Genomic DNA, 16,720 nt, shown 5'->3' on the forward strand with positions numbered 1-16,720 from the left:
TCTATCTAACTTGACCTTAAGTATGTTTAATGTCGCAGCCCCAACTGCTTCCCTGGGCTGAGAATGCCACAGATTCACTACTTTCTCGGCAAAACAATTTTTCCTCATCTATCTTAAATGTATTCCCCTGAATCTTGAGGCTGCGTCCCTTAGTTCTGGTCTCACCTACCAGTGAAAAATAATTCCCTGTCTTTATCTTATCAAACCCTTTCATAATTTTATACGCTTCTATAGGATCTCCTCTCATTCTTCTGAATTGGAGGGAGTATAATCCCAGGCGATTTCGTCTCTCCTCGTAGGACAACCTCCTCATCTCCGGGGTCAACCTGGTGAACCTCCTCTGGTGCCACATGAATTAACCTCGCTTCTTATTCGTCACAGATAGATGGTGTCAAGCCATAATTTCTGAGATTGATTAGGGATACGAATCATTACAAACAAAATATTTGCGCATTCTTAGAGCGAGGATGTTTACATACAAATTCCTGATGGAGTGAACATTTGACTGTTCCTTAGTATCATTTAAATTCAATGTATTGGGATCTTGAAAACTATTTTACAATTTTGCTTTTAGGTGGGAAATATAATTGTTTTGAGATCCACACAGAAAATCAGATCAAATAATTCTGACGAATAAATAACAAAATGAAATTGGTTTTTCGCAATCTCCCACAACTTGTTTGCGATATTTCAGTGGGCTTCGTCACTCTGTTCCCAGGCGATCGAACAGACCACGTAAAGACATGTAGGTAAGGATCAGGTCGTGTGGTTTGTTTTGTTCGCGGAGCTTAAGATACTGTGAAATGAGAAAGAAGGGAGGAACAGGGCCAGGAACTCTGATTCATTGTGGCCACCTAAAACGCTGACAAAACCGAACAAGGACAATGTAGGGATATTTTATGACCTTCTTCACCTCCTCCCGGAATCTCCGCTGTGTCAACGCATAAACACAAGTGTTTGTACAGGAATTCAAATACATCAGCAGGATCGCGATTCGAATCGCCAGGTACAGTGACTTGGGGGCGTCGACTGCAAAAGTTGAGGTGAGATCGAAACAGAGGTCAATGATCATAACCGGTGTCCACAACGCTATAGAAGTCCCCGAGATGGCGAAGAGCAAAATAATGGACGTCCTCCGGTTCGTCATCTCGGGATCAGGGACCTCGTTGTGCCCGCGGCGCTTCAAAGCCCTCCGAGCTCTGCTGACCAGTAAAATGTGTCTGACGGTGAGAGAATTCAACAGTAACATCAGCGGCAGTGGTATCAATGGGGTCACAAGTTTGGAAAACCATCTGTAAGTCTGCCATGCTGATGATGAAATATATTGTGTTACAGTGCGGCAGCCCCATCGGACATCACCCACAGTGTGAATAGGTTCGTACATGAAATATATTGGAATGTGCATCAGAAAGGCAAGCACAAACACAGCCGTTAGAACCACCGCGGCACTTTTTTTGGTACAATACTTTGTTTTAAATTGCTGGCAACAAATGGCAATGAAGCGGTCGATTGTAAATGACACCGTGGCCCAGATCGAGAATTGCAGGCTGCATATCTGTATGAAGGCTGTTAGACGACAGGTAGACGTGTGGGCCAGGAATGAATTGGGAAAATGATAGCTGAAGACGTTTCTCACCGTAACGTTAAACACACAGACCATTGTGTCTGCGACGGCCATGGTGACCATGTAACGAATCACTCCTTTGGAGAGGCCGGGCATTCCTCGGGACAGGAGCACAATAGAGAGCAGGTTTGCTGAAACAGGATGAAAAAAAAAACTACCAGCAAAACAGGCCAACAAGGTTAACGTGATTTTAATAGTGGGATCTTTGGGGATAATCTAACAGGATCATTTGTATGTTCTTTTACATTATGCATTTGCCAACATTACACGGGCAGTACGGAAAGGAACGCTTCCAATTTATGAGAAACGGAGGAGATTTTGAATTCCCCAATTGACCCCTACCGTTGTGTGCAGACGGCCCGCGTGTATCCCAGATTGGTGTAGAATGTGTCATGGTCGCTTCTGAAGAAACTCCGGAGATTAATGAACGCAACTCATGGTTATCAAACAAGCCAACATCACCTCCCCCCCCCCCCCCCCCCCATACGTCGACTCCGTCCATACTCTATCTTTACTTAAGAGAGTTTTCTTAATTATAGGTCTGATTTAAATCTGCAATTGTGGTTTCTAGTGACTGGGGTGAGCCGTATTGTGTTCACTGGCCACCTCATGCTGAACCGCAAGTGCCTGTAAGTAATCGGTATTGTGGAGGAGATAAACTCCGCTGAGAATCACTGATGAAGGGTTATCTTTTGATGGACAGTGTTCAAATTTGTGTCACAAAATAAGACTAAGACAGTGGAACAGGAAGCCGGTATAACCCCAGCGTCCATGCGCCAGTATTAACTGAAAAACACACACCGTGCTCTTAATTTTTGCAAGATTCAGGTTCGAGTCTATGCTGTGAATGGCAAAAGCTACTGGCGCAGGTTCCGTTGTGTTCTCTGTTAGCCAATTCGTGGGGCAGGAAACCATTGAGGTTTGTGTCGCTTGCCTCTCATAGAGCAGCTTTGCCCTGAAGTTGTCTGGACATTCCCTCTGTTTAACACCTTCAGGCCAAATGATTCTTCAAATCGTGAGAGCCCCCGACGGCTGACCAACTTTTTTTCTCTCCCTCTTACCCTCCCTCTCCCCCTCTCACTGTCCCAGTGAGGACCGCTCTATCCCAGGTGGAGGCAGAGGCAACAAATTATGCAACAGTTCCTCTCTCCTCAGTGAAATGCGGATTCATCTGCAACCATCCCTACACGAAACAAAGAGGAAATACCCCTCCGGAATACGGACAATCAGGAGCCAAGCGGCGAAGATGGCAGCAAAATCACCTACTAGGAATGCCGACAATTGCAAGAATAGGATAGAAGATCTCCGTGGCGTCCATTCGTGGCAAGCTTTGAGGATAAGAGCGTTTTCTCTACTGCGATGTTCCATGTATCAGAGATTCACTGTGAAGAATAATTTATAGGGCAGCCGTTTCCACTCGGGCTTTCAATTATATAAGAGCTCCTCTTACTCGATTTAACAAACAGCTGCAGTTCATTCTAAATTTATGAACTGAGATCTCTCAGCCCACCATAATTGACACGGGGTATTGTAATAAACAAGTTTCAGGTGCGAGCTCGCTCCACACCTGTCCTGGATCCGTGTCTCCGGGGTATCACGTTCATCCATCTCCCTTTGCTTCGCTTTATCCTCGCCCATGAGCGTATTTGTTCACACTATCTGACGTCGTCGCTTCTATTGGAGTTCTTCTGAGAGTCAGGTGCATTATTTCGACCTGCGAATGTAATTTGTGGGTCATCGTCATCACCCCAAAGTCTGTCTCATTCAGGTTCAGGTGAATTCTTCCTTTGATTTCAACGGTTGCCAAAGAAAACAGATCTTTATTTGAAGACCAATTCAGTTAATTTGTGACACAAACTTGAACTCTGAATTATAAGTTTATAATATGGGAAGCTTTGAAAGCATATTTGAGAGGGAATCTTTTTACTTCTAAAATTAAGAAGGAGAATATGGAACAGACAGATCAATGGGAACAAGAAATAACCGTTTTGGAAAAAAAAAGGATTTTTTAAGAAGTTCTGAAGATAAACGTAGACAAATAATTATTAAAATAATTTCAATATAATACATTACAAATTTACAGAACAGAAAATGCGATTACAAGAACTAAACAGAGGTATTATGAGTTAGGTTAAAGTTCACATAAAGTCCTTGGAAGGCAATTACAGGTGGAACATGTTTCAAGAACGATTGATGTAATTAAAAACAATTTGAAAGTTGTTAGTTATACACCTTGTGAAATAAATGAATCTTTTAAGAGTTTTTATTCTAAATTATATAGTTCAAAGTCTTGAAAAAATTAAAATAAAATTGATAGATATTTATCTCGGATAAATTTAACAGGAATAAGTATGGAAGAACAAACAGAATTGAGTGCTCGTTTTAAACAGAATGAGGCAATGGGTTAATTACAAAGTGATAAATCACTTGGAGAAGATGGGTTTTCACCTGAATTTTATAAAGAGTTTAAAGCTCTATTGATTCCTATTTTTATGGAAATGTTAAGCCAAGAGTCAATAACTTATACTCTCAGAATCATTTTCAACAGCAATAATTACTCTGATACCAAAAAAGAGACCCTTCAAAACATTCATAATATAGACATATGTCATTACTAAATGTAGACTATAAGATTCTTGCCAAAATATTGACAAATAGAATGATTAAATTGTTACCTAAATTAATAAGTATGGATCAGACAGGCTTTGTTAAAAAGAGACAATCGGCTGAAAATGTGGCTAGATTAATTATTGTACATTTATCTCAAAAAAGAAACAATATAAGTGTTACAGATGCAGAAAAAGCGATTGACTGATTGGAGTGGGAGTTTTTGTTTAAGTTATTGGACAAATTTTGATTTGGTCAGACTGTTATAAATCGGATTAAGGCATCATACAATAATCCTAAAGCTAAGTTTGTGAGTAATCGACAAATATCTGCCCCATTTCAACTGACGAGATCCAGTAGACAAGGCTGTCCCTTATCTCAATCTTCGTTTATATTAGCTATAGAGCCACTCACAGAGGAAATTAGGAGCAGTTTGTAAAATAAGTGATTGAGGGTTGGTCAAGAGGAACATAAATTTAGTCCCTTTGCAGATGATTTCTAATATATTTGACAGAACTTAAGATTTCCTTGCAAAAATTACATTTTAATTTGGAAGAATATGGTAGGATATCTGGTTATAAAATAAATTAGGATAAAAGTGAAATTATCAAAGAAATACTCACCTTAAGTGGCCAAAAGATGGGAATCAATATTTAGGGATTCGTGTAGACAATCATTTCAAACATTATATAAATTGAATTATTTGTCATTACAAAAAGCTAGAAAACATTTGAAAAAATGGATGTTTTTAACTATGACGTTAGTAGGAAGGGTTAACTGTGTTAAAATGAATACATTCCTAAGAATACCTTTTTTGCTTCAAACCTTACCTACATAATTACTTCAAAAGTAATTTTAAAGAATTAAATAAATATGTAAGAAATTTCTTTTGGAAAGGTAAAATGTCAAGAGTTCCTATATAAAGATTCACGTGGAAATATGAATTAGGAGGACTACAGCTTCCTAACTCATTATCAAGTGGCTCAAATGAGATTTCTCACTTTTGTTTGAAGGAGTAGAAAACCCAGCATGGATTAAAATAGCATTAGATAAAATAGGAGAGAGATTTGGAGGGGAATTTGCATACAAATGAGATTCAAAATTAAAAATTGGTGTTAAAGAGACACCATTGTTGGAACACCTGATTACTGTTTTGAATAAGATAAATTATGAAATCGGAACAAAAGGAATTATATCGCCTAAGATGTCTCAGATTCAATGCTATCTTGTACCTTTTTCGGAGGATTATTAATTTTTAAATACTTGATTTCATTAAAACGTTAAAATGTTGAAGATTGTTATGAACAAGGCCAAATGATGTCATTTGAATTACTAAGGATTAACGAATAATACTCTATATTGTTATTTTCAATTGAAAAGATATGTGAGGGAAATGGTAGGCCTAGCGATGGTGTTACTTACTTGTAGTGATTTGGAAATTATTATGAGAAGGGGAAATAGTAAGACATTTATGTCTTCAATGTACCTTTTATTACTAAACATGGGTTTAATAAATCTAGGCAGAGTGAGGAACTGGATTTGAATATTACAGTTGATGAGCAAAGATGGTCAGATTGATGTTGATATTGTTTGACAAATACTATTAATATAAGGTATGGATTCATTCATTATAAATTTTTACATCATCTATATTTGACACCACAAAAATGGAATGGAATGAAATAAGATTTATCAGATCGATGTTTTAGATGTGATGAAGAGATGGGAACTTTCTTAGTTATGTCTCAAGGTAAAGCCTTTTGGGATAGATACAGGGAATTGTTCAGAGAACAAGTTACAGACATTTTCAGAAAACCCAGATTTTCTTCAAAATGGAAAATGTAGAAGGAACAAGACCCAAGTTGAATCCATCAATATACCAAATAAAATTTGTTAAAATAGCATTTTAGTAGTGGCAAGGAAGTATATCACAGTGACCTGGAAATCAGATTCACACTCGGATATGGGAAGATGGAATGCAGAAATCCAAAGATATATCCCCGTGGAGAAAATTACATATGATTTAAGAAATTAATATGGCATGTTTTTTGAAATTTGAAGATTGTATATGCAAATTGTCGGTATAAATATGTAATGGTTCTTCCAGCCTCTTGAGACCTATGCAACTCTTCTTATCCAAATTGACCATATAAACCTTCTTTGACTCCAGTGTGTTGGGAATCTATGAAGCAATCCATGAAGCTATTTTACTTCTTCCTTTTCTTTACTCTATATACTTTTCATGCATACATTTCTTTGGGACTGGGTGTGGGGCATTTATGGAGGGAGGTATGAGAGGGACGAGGGGGTAATAACAAACGTGTAATGATTGAAAATATCTTAAATTTAAATTAATTGCCAATTAATTACATGCATGGAAAGAAATGAAATAAAAGACTTAAAAATTCTGCCAAGTTTTAATTAGGTAATACTTTTTTTGCTCTTTCAGTAAACTTGTTTATTCTCCAGCTCAATCATAATTTATCGTGGAATGATAAAACGAATGAGGGTCTGAAAGTAGAAAAAACGTCAAAAACGGACAATTGTTGATGACTCAACATGGTTAAAGCTGATTGTGAACAACAATAAATCTCTATATTTGTCAAGACTATTAACGATTGAGTAAGGGACAAGACCCGTTGGAACGAATCTTGAGAAACATCCTGAAAGCTCATATGGGTAAAGGATTGTGAAAGTCCATTCAAATGTTCTAGAAAGATGGAAATTTAGCTATATAAATATGCATCTTCTGAGCCATCCGGCAGATTCGACTGTGGCGAAGTTAGCTGCCGCAGGCAGTTCCTCTTGCTGCAACGGTGTTCTTGCGCTTTGCAAAGCAATAATAAAAGCACAGTGACATTTGTAACCGGATCCGCGTTCGTTTGTCAAGTGATCTCGGGTTCACTTTCACATTGAGACTGGAGGGGAGCCGTCAACAAGGTTAGGGAGATGTGGGAGAGTAATTACAAAGTGCCCCAGCTCTAACATGGTGAATGAATGTAATAAAAAACACTGATGGAAATCCATGGATACGATACAGAATGCAATAAGACTTGACGGGTTTCTTTTGTAAATTATTTGTATTGTGAATAAAGTTTAGTTTTGGTAACAGAATAAAAAAAATCACGAGAGCACTAATTATATTTTTAAATTGCATGCACACTTCTTCATGGCGACATTGAAATAGAACAGGGTCAATTTTACAGTTAGATAAAAGTTAAATGACAATTCTCGAGTTTTTAATGCAGTATACAATGGTGTGAAGAGGAAAAAACCCCAGCAGGTTATTTAGGCTGTTTGACCTGTTGAGCTTCCCTAAAACCTTTGAGTATTACTCTTTTTCATCCCAAAGTCTGTGGACATTCCTGATGAACTTCCTGGATATAAATAGGGGAAAAAATATTCAGCAGAGTTCTAATGTTCACATGATGCCTTCGGTTTCAGATTGCCATCGCCTGCCAATTTTGGCAGGATGGACGTAAAGTGCAAACTTCTGCAGAGCAGCGACGGGCGGATTTTATGCCAAATAAATGATCACGCACTAAGGAAGCCATGAACAGAGAGACATGGGGTTCCGAATTCATGTCGTCCTCTGAAATGAGCAAGGCGGTTTGTTAGGGCGCTTAAGATGTCAGATGACATGTTGCCTTCGGAGGTCGGACCAAAAATATAAGATTTGCAACTTTACAAATACTGTTCGGACCGAACAGTATTGTTTACAGTTCTGGTCGTCACGCTATCAATGTAATTAGAAGGGAGATGTTGAAGAGAAAATTCACCAGGATGTTGTCTGGAAAGGAGGACAAGTTGGGGAAGATGTTTAGTGGGAAGGGCACATCTTCTCCGAAGCGCAACAAATCTACCTTTCTAATTTGGCTCTCTGGGTTGAGGTGATCATTTATTTTATTCCCCTATACCATCTGCCCGACAGCAGAATTCCCATCACTAGTCTCTAATTTCCTTAACCATCAGTAGGAAAAGTGTGGTGTCGAGCGGCCTTCCCCATTCCACCAGAACTGTTCCCGAATTATTGAAAGAGTCAACAAACTTGTGCTGCTTCCACTAATCTTATTTATTATCATTCTTCAAGAGATTGAGCACATCGAAGTTTTTAGTCATTGAAACACGGTGAGTTTGAGTGGTGAGTTGTTCCAAATGTTATTACTGTGGGAAATATAGAAAAGTGAAATTATTCAGCAGATAAAATCAATATTTATATTTTTATCAGTCCTGGTATCTCTTTAACAATATCCTTGTGGAATCCTTGTTCATTTTGCATTATGGCCGATTATATAGGGTTGTTTTGGAGATACATTGGGAAAGGTTTGTTGGAGCAGGTCACACACAAACACTTTAAAACACAGATCTTAAATAAAATGTGGTTTTGCAGGGAGAGAGAGAGAGCAAGAGAGAGTGAAAGAGAGAGTGAGAGAGAGAGAGTGGGGGAGAGAGAAAGAGAGGGAGAGAGAAACAGAGAGTGAAACAGAGAGGGAGAGAGAGTGAGAGAGAGAGTGGGGGAGAGAGAAAGAGAGGGAGAGTGAAACAGAGAGAGAGAGAAAGGGAGAGGGAGAGGGAGAGAGAGAGAGAGAGAGAGTGATAAAGAGAGGGGAGGAGGGTGGAGACTCAGACATCGGTTACAGAGGGACAAGGTGGTAAGCTTTGGAATCCGGCCTGGTTAAAGAGAGGACTGGCTGTCCGGTATTTCCCTTGGAATAGGAGAAACAGAAAGGAACTCTCTGGTGACCTGAAAGAAAGACGTTATCATCTGGAGAACCCTGAAGGGGGCAATTTCCGCAGCACGACACTGGAGTGGCTGATTAAAATGGAATCAGTTGTGGATGTCCTGGAACAAGACAAATTCTCTCTCTGAAAACCAACAAGAAACCTTCTCAGAGGTAACCATTTACATGTGAAGCAACAAAGCAACTTTATTAATGTTAACTTCTGTGCACAATAGAAGAATTGGCTGAAACCGGTGAGATTGGTCTGTGATCCAAAGAACTTTATTGAACTTACGCAGACATGTGCTTAAAATTAGAGGGGGGCTAAGTTAGGTTAAGTGAGTCAATAGAGATAAGTTAAAGTTTGATTCTATTTTCATGTTCAAAGTTAATTAAAAGCAACTTTTGTTTAAGCAACCCTTTGTAGTGGTGCATATCTATTGCTGCTGGGTTTTGAGGTCCTCTAGACTTGTAACATTATCATGTGTTAATTTCTTCGGACACTCATCTGAGGTAACATTACAGAACATAGGAACAGTGGAGCATTAAAGGGCCTCCCTCTGGCAGCATTTACAGCTACCTATCAGTTCCCAAGAAACATTGATGCTGACCGGGACGTTGAAATTTTTTTTCTACCACTGGTGATGCCCAACCTGACGAGTTCCCGCTGCAGATGGTTGCATCCATCGGAGAAATAGCTCTTCTCCCATCAAGCCATTCCAAAAAGATCCCACTCACAATAGCCGCATTTGGCTGATGTTCCCCTAAACAACATTCTTTCCATGTATCATTTCTTTAACGTTACGAGAGTACCTGACCCAATGCCTCTTATTCCATTCGTGGAAAACAGTTACCCCCCTCGGTTCTTGATAAATCTCTCTCTTCCCCCTCATTTTAATCTCTGTTTGCTGGTTCTCCATTCTCAACTCTGAGTAAAATATGCTGTGCATTCACCACATCTGTTATATGTTTTGCTTGTCCACATATTTACTCTGTTTCTCTTTCGGTTAGTACTGCAGAAAACTGTTGATTCTGTCCAGCATTTGATGTTTTTCGTTCATTTCAAATGTTAATGATGAATGCAAAACTGTAAACGTATTGAATATCATCCAGTGAGGGGAAATCCCCACTCAGTAACATGATGTTAAGGTTTCTGTTTCTCAGTAATTGATGGGGAAGCGAATCCCACGATCTGTAAGAGTGGTCCAAACCGAATCATACATCTCATTTTGAAAGTACGTGCTTGAAACGTTGCAGAGCCATAAAATATGCTGCTGGAGAAAAGGCGGAAGTTTGGGAGCAGAATCGACATGATGGGTTGAGTGGTCTCCTCCAACTCCAATAATGTGAACATTTGTACAGGAATTCCACAAAATGATCTCTGTGTTTGGGTGCATTCAGACCTATGTTTAGGAAACTGCCTTTTTTTTTGTGGAAAGATTAAACAGGTTAGGACTTTCTTCCTTTGAGCGAAGAAGAATGAGGGGAGATTTGATAGAGGTTTACATAATTACGAGAGGTATAGACAGAGATTATGCGAGTAGGTTCTTTCCCACTTAGATGGGGGAGGGGATAAATACGAGAGGACATAGTCTTAAGATGAAAGGAGAAAGATTGGGGGTAAACATTAGTTCTTCACTCATAGGGTGGGAGTGTGGAATCAACTCACGTGGTGAACGCGGGCTCGATTATTTATTTATAAATAAATTGGATAAATGCATGATGGGAGATGGTTGGAGTGTTATGGAATGGGATCAGGTCTGTGGAAATAGCGAAATAATGGTCGACACATACTTGAAGGGCCGAATGGCCTGTTTTTCTGCGCTGGTTCAATATGATAATAAGATTGAAAACAGAATATGATAAACCTGTATGATAATGAGAAGAAATAATCCTTGCCCTTGTGAAGTGCTCTTCCCAAATTAGGGGTTATTGTGAAATAATGGCATTAAAAATAGATTCTCTCTAAATTAAATGTAATGCAGATTAACGCCGTGCAGATTGCCATGAGAACGTTAATTCAAGTCGAGTGGATCCACCTGCTCGAAAAATATGTTTTAAATTCGAACCAAGCTATAGCCTCCTGATTCGTGTTTTATTTGCTAAAAATGTTAGTGTTAGAACATTTTTTACACGACAAGAGAAAATGACTGAAGCTCCATTTATTGTGTCATACAATTATTGTGTTCTGCAATCTCCATCCCTGGAAGGTGCATGCCATATCATTCAGTGATAAATTGAAAGCGGGAGAGCCGATTTCCAGTTGCAGAAGCCATGCAAGTCAGTTCGGTCCGATATGGGAACACCTCTAAACCTACTGATGGAGTATATTTTCTATCCTTTAATGGCCATAATTGGCATTCCTGGTAAGTTAATTCTGCAATGGTGAGACGCACATTTTCCATCTGTTTGGCTTGATGACGATCAATTAAAGTAAACTTTGAAAATGTAGGCGCTTTGCAACAGCAACAAAGTTTTATCGTGTTTCCCTTTGTTATTTTAAATGGTATTGATCTGCATTTTCTGCTCTATCGTTTCTGTCTTAGATTGTAGATTCCAGGGCAGACTGCATAAATACCAAGATAAATGTTAGCCATATTTTATCTCCCAAAAGAACTCTGTTCTGACGTTTAGGAATTATCACGGATGGAAATACTACCAAATACTTGTAGGGTTAGGGTAAGGATAGGATGCCAATCTTGTCGACTGCCGAATGAGGGTAAATATTCTTATGTTATGGAAAACCTGCAATTGCAGTGTGGAAATCTAACCACAATGGAACTGATTTTGCCGCAGGCAGAACCGGTTTTGAAACCACGACTGCAGGCTCATTAACTGTACGGTAGAAGGTGCTCTCCCAGGGCTGATACGCAAGATTCTGCAGATCCTGGAATCTGAAGCTAAAGATAATAATCTGCAGGAATGTATGGGTTCGAGCAGAACCAGTGGGATTGTAAGGATGGTCGACATTGTGCTCCGAACCCAGTTCGTCGAGGGTTAATCCACGTATAACAGAGATTTGAATTGGGCGATTATCAATCGCCAAATTAACGACGGCACAATAAAAGTTACACGCTACCAGAGAGCCGAAAGAGCCACTTCGTGGTTTTCGACAGAAAGCATGAACTACTTTTCAGTTCGGAAAATTTAAAACAAAACCGTTAGGGAGGGATTTTCCTGACCCAGCTACCGCGTATCGTCGGTGATATATTTCTGAATCAGAAAGAGTGTGCCCTGGAGCATTAAGCCCACCTTGAAATGTCCCCATGCTTTCGCTGTTCATGAGTGGTGCACGTGATTCCGGCAGTTGGAACAAACTGTAACCACTGTGCGCCAGTAGTGGAAACGGTGCATGGTTTTGGACGGGACGCCTACCACCCAGGCTGCTGTTCCGTGAATGTTGAGCGGTGAGCGACATAGCGCACGATTCAAGGTTCGGACTTACATTTGTGCATAATAAGAGCATGTCGGCTCAGTTTCTAATCAATGATAAAGCCCTATGGTATGGATACTGACGACTCAGTGACCCTTATGCCATTGAATGTCCGGGATGTGCGCTGGAGTTGTCCATTTGCATGTCGCTATGGCCTGGCATAAATGTGGGCTGAACGGCACTTGCCGCCTTCCAGCCCAGACCTGGATATTGTTCATGTGGTGCTTCCTTTGTAGCCGGGCAAGGCTCAAGGTGTATACTAATCACCTTATATTCTGTCTCTTTTACCAGAACTCACAAATGTTCGTTCCAATTGGGACTTTCAGTTTCTCCACTCTCTCCTTCCTTGACTCCTCTCTTTCCGATCTCACCTTTTCCACGCTTTTCTCCAAATGAGCTATTCTCCCCTACCAGCTCACCTTTCAGAATCAGGACAAGTCACGGATTTCATGGTTTTGCGGCACCATCGCCGTGCAAACATTGATATAAACCACCTTACAACAATAAATGAAAATGATGCACGAAAAGCAAAGCCGTGGATTTGCTTCATTGATCATTCAGGAATCTGATGGAAGCGGTGACGGAGCTGTCCTTGTGCAGCTGAGCGCTCCACTTTAGACGTCTGTACATTTCCCCCCCACCCCGCCATGGTAACAGAGTGAAAAAGGGATGGCCTGGGTGGTGGTTGTCCTAGCGAACGTAGGCTGCTTTCTTAAGACAGCACCTATTGTGGAAGTCCTCCATTGGAGTGACGTCTGGAGCTCGTGAAATCTGAGTCAACAACCCTCTTTTACTTGTCCAGCGTGTTGGCAAACATTAATGGAATTTTCAATGAAAATTGTGCATTTGTCTTTTTTCTTCCTACATGGACAATGAATTAAGAAATTGAGTTAAACTGCTGAAGACAGTCACCGTAAATTTTGCCACATTGTAACAGGAATTGCACGTTTCCTGAGAGGAAAGGCTTTCTAATTAAGTTACATTTTCCACTGGGACATCGGCAATGCCTTTGCTCCAATTAAATTCTTGGAATATTTTCTAACGAGGAAGAAAACCGGTCGACCTCTTCATCTGCGTATCTAATGTGATTGGGAGGTTAACTTAAAACTTTCCATTGATTGACTCAGAAATCCGTGCGTCATGTTAACAATTATTTCATTCTGTCCCCGTTGCTTAATTATTTACATCTCAATGCAGTCCATCTGTTCAAAAGAATGGGAGATCGTTCCTTGTTTCACGGCGTAAATTTCTGATTTCGAAACGGAGGTCACAATCAAGCAGAATCCAATCTCCCGTGGCATTGAACAAGTCGTTACCTGACCTCACCTGTTGTCACTGAAAATCCATTGGTTGAAATCATAATCCTGAAGCGAGTTAAGAGTTCATAGCAGGAGAGAGGTGTTTAAAAAAGGGCAAGGTCGATGCAATCACGAAGAAGGCTCTCCAGCAGCTATACATTGTGAGCTGTTCAAAGAGATTCGGTATGTCACGGAAGACTCTCAAAAACGTCTACATGCATACCGCGGGGAGCATTCTGAAAGTTTGGAATAATGTTTGGTATCGAATGGATATGAGCTTTGGAGGAGCATGGTGGTTCTAGTGCGAGAATTTGAATGATAGACGCTTCAGGAATAAGACAATTACACGATTTTCTTTGAACATTCCATTTAAAAATTTCACATATGCATTAAAATTATTACATAAATTGTCTTTTTTAAAATAATAATGGACAATACTCCATAGTGAGACAAATGTACGATTGAACAACAAATAAAGATGTATTAAGACCAAAAATATTTTTACCGCTGTTCTTGCTGGAGTTAGTTGCCATGATCATTGCATTTCCATTCTTTCCTGCAGCTAATTTGGTGACAATATTCATCTTGTACTCAGGCAAGTGTGGTCTCTTCAGATCCATCGCCCAATATCTGAGGTCGATGGAAGTAGCTGATCTAATATTCTTGACACTTGGCACAATCCATTATCATGTCAAAGAGCTGTACTTTCCATATTCGTTCCTCAACTATACACCTGTTTGCAGACTTCATCGAGCCCTGATGTACACTTCCTTTGATTGCTCTGTCTGGCTAACAGTGCTGCTTACATTTGACCGATTTGTTGCTATTTGTCTTCAGAAATTGCGTGTAAAATATTGTACTGAATTGATCGCCTCAAGGATTATAATAATTATGTGTGTTTTCTGCGTCTTAGAAAATATCCCTGTTTATTTTGTATATGAACCATTGGAAATAATGGACAGCGTGCCATGGTATTGTAGAGTAAGTTCAAGTTTCTATACCTCACCTTTTGGTTTGCATACTTTTGGTCAGACACCATCTGTATCCCCATTAGTACCTTTTCTCTTGGTCTTCCTGGTGAATATTTTGACCATAAGGAATATTATATGGACCAACAGAGTCAGGGCCAAATTGCGAAGACCCAACAGTGAAAAGACCCAGACCGATCCGGAGATTGAGAAGCGAAGAAAATCGATAATTTTATTGATGGCAATATCTGTAAATTTTGTCTTGCTCTGGATGGTCACATTTGTCTGCTTCATATGCGTAAATTTTACTGATAACTAATTCACTGGATCAAATGTTAACGACTCGTTCACCATTGCGGAAAGGGTTTACCACAACCTCCGGTTTATGAGTACCTGTACAAACACATTCATTTATGTGGCCGCCCAGCGCTACTTCAGAGAGGAATTTAAGAAAATAATAAAACGTGTTTTTGTTCTCATTAATCCCAAGCAAGAAATCACACGTTCTTTAACAGGGAATAATCCATTCTCATGAAATGCAACATTAAGTAGTTCGGTCGGCTCATATATATTTTGAAATAATAGGTTATTGAGACTGCATATTTTGAAATATTCTTGAGAATGTTGTTATTACCGTGAAAAGGTTGTATCAAATGAGAAGCAAATGGACGCATTTAAAATGTTTATTTTTTAAAAAATGAACGAGATTTCTGCTTCTGTGGATGAATCACTATCAATTTAAGTTTCTGAGTGATAGGCGCTCATTTGTGCACATAAATGCCGATATTTCATGAACCTTTATGGGGCACAGGATATCACTGGCAAAACCCCTGCCCATCAACAAGAACATCTCCAGGGAACGCTGCCGTCAGAGACCAGTAGCAATCCTCAAGGATCCACACCGCCCAGCACACGCTCTGTTCTCGTTGCTGCCATCAGGAAAGAAGTGTAGGTGCCACAAGGCTCACACCACCAGGTTCAGGAACAGCTGCTATCCATCCACTATCCGACTTCTCAGCAACAAACTCAATCAGAGACTACTTTAAGTCTCGTACTTTTGCAAAGTATTGCAGTCAGTTTGTTTACATGAATACGTTGAGTACAATTGTTTTATAACTACCAGTAAGTGGTATTTCTGGCTCTTCCGCTGAAAAGGAATACAATGTTGCATGTGATGCAATGTATGTACTCTGTCAATAATTCAAAGAAATGTTTATTTTCAAATTTTGACAGATTTATTCTTGGAGTTCTGAAATTCTAATCACAGCAGTAAATAGTTTATGCGTGAACCCACACAGTTGTTAAACCCAAATTTTAGAATATTATGGCTCAGTTCAGGCCCTTATGACCACGCTATTGTGGTTAACCAACCCGATAGCATTCACTTAAGCAGGGATCATAGGGTACAGGCGGGGAAGTGGAGCTGAGACTACTGCCTGGTCAGCCGTGATGTTGATTTACAGAGAAAATTCTATGGGCGAGAGGAATTCCCTTCTTATGATCTTCGACAGAGATGGAAAGAAATCGATATCGTTAAATGGCATATCCCAGAAATGCTTAATGAACTCGAGTATATCAATGTGTCAAATGGGAGTTGGAAAGGGAAATCACGGTTGGCAATTACTATCTCTATGCAGTGACACAGGCATGAACCAAGAAATATCGGAGGCATTTAAGGATGGAACAGCAGTTATCGTGGGGGCTTTAGCGTTCACATAGAATAGGCGAAACAAGTTGATCAAGGCAAACCTGAGGAGGACGTCAGAGAATGTAAACGTGATGGTTTGCATGTGGCCATTGGTGAAATGTGATTGCAGAAGAGGCCGAAGGGCTACTCAATGTTCCGGACTTCCGGGGCTTCAGATGCAGTAGAGCAGTGGTGAGAAAGAGGGAGGCGCGGTATTGCTTGTCAGGGAAAGTATCACAGCTGTGCCCAGGCAGGACAGAGCAGAGAGCTCGTCTACTGAGGCTATATGGGTGGAGCTGAGGAAGTGAACTCAAGGGTTATTGTATAGACCGCCCAACAGTCAATGTGAATTGGTGGAATAAAAGCTGTAGAGACATAGCAG

The 16,720-nt window shown here is 40.0% G+C and overlaps 1 protein-coding gene across 1 annotated transcript; it reads right to left on the bottom strand.

The window, feature by feature from the left end:
• Nucleotides 1-703: 703 nt before the first annotated feature.
• On the bottom strand, nt 704-2,018 carry LOC138753002 (probable G-protein coupled receptor 139). The gene is made up of 3 exons (XM_069915596.1): nt 1,967-2,018; nt 905-1,755; nt 704-796 (listed from the first exon to the last, which is right to left on the bottom strand). Exons 1-3 carry the CDS (start codon nt 2,016-2,018, stop codon nt 704-706), a joined length of 996 nt encoding a protein of 331 aa, XP_069771697.1.
• Nucleotides 2,019-16,720: the final 14,702 nt, after the last annotated feature.

This window comes from Narcine bancroftii, chromosome 2, assembly GCF_036971445.1.
Source record: "Narcine bancroftii isolate sNarBan1 chromosome 2, sNarBan1.hap1, whole genome shotgun sequence".
Taxonomy (NCBI): domain Eukaryota; kingdom Metazoa; phylum Chordata; class Chondrichthyes; order Torpediniformes; family Narcinidae; genus Narcine; species Narcine bancroftii.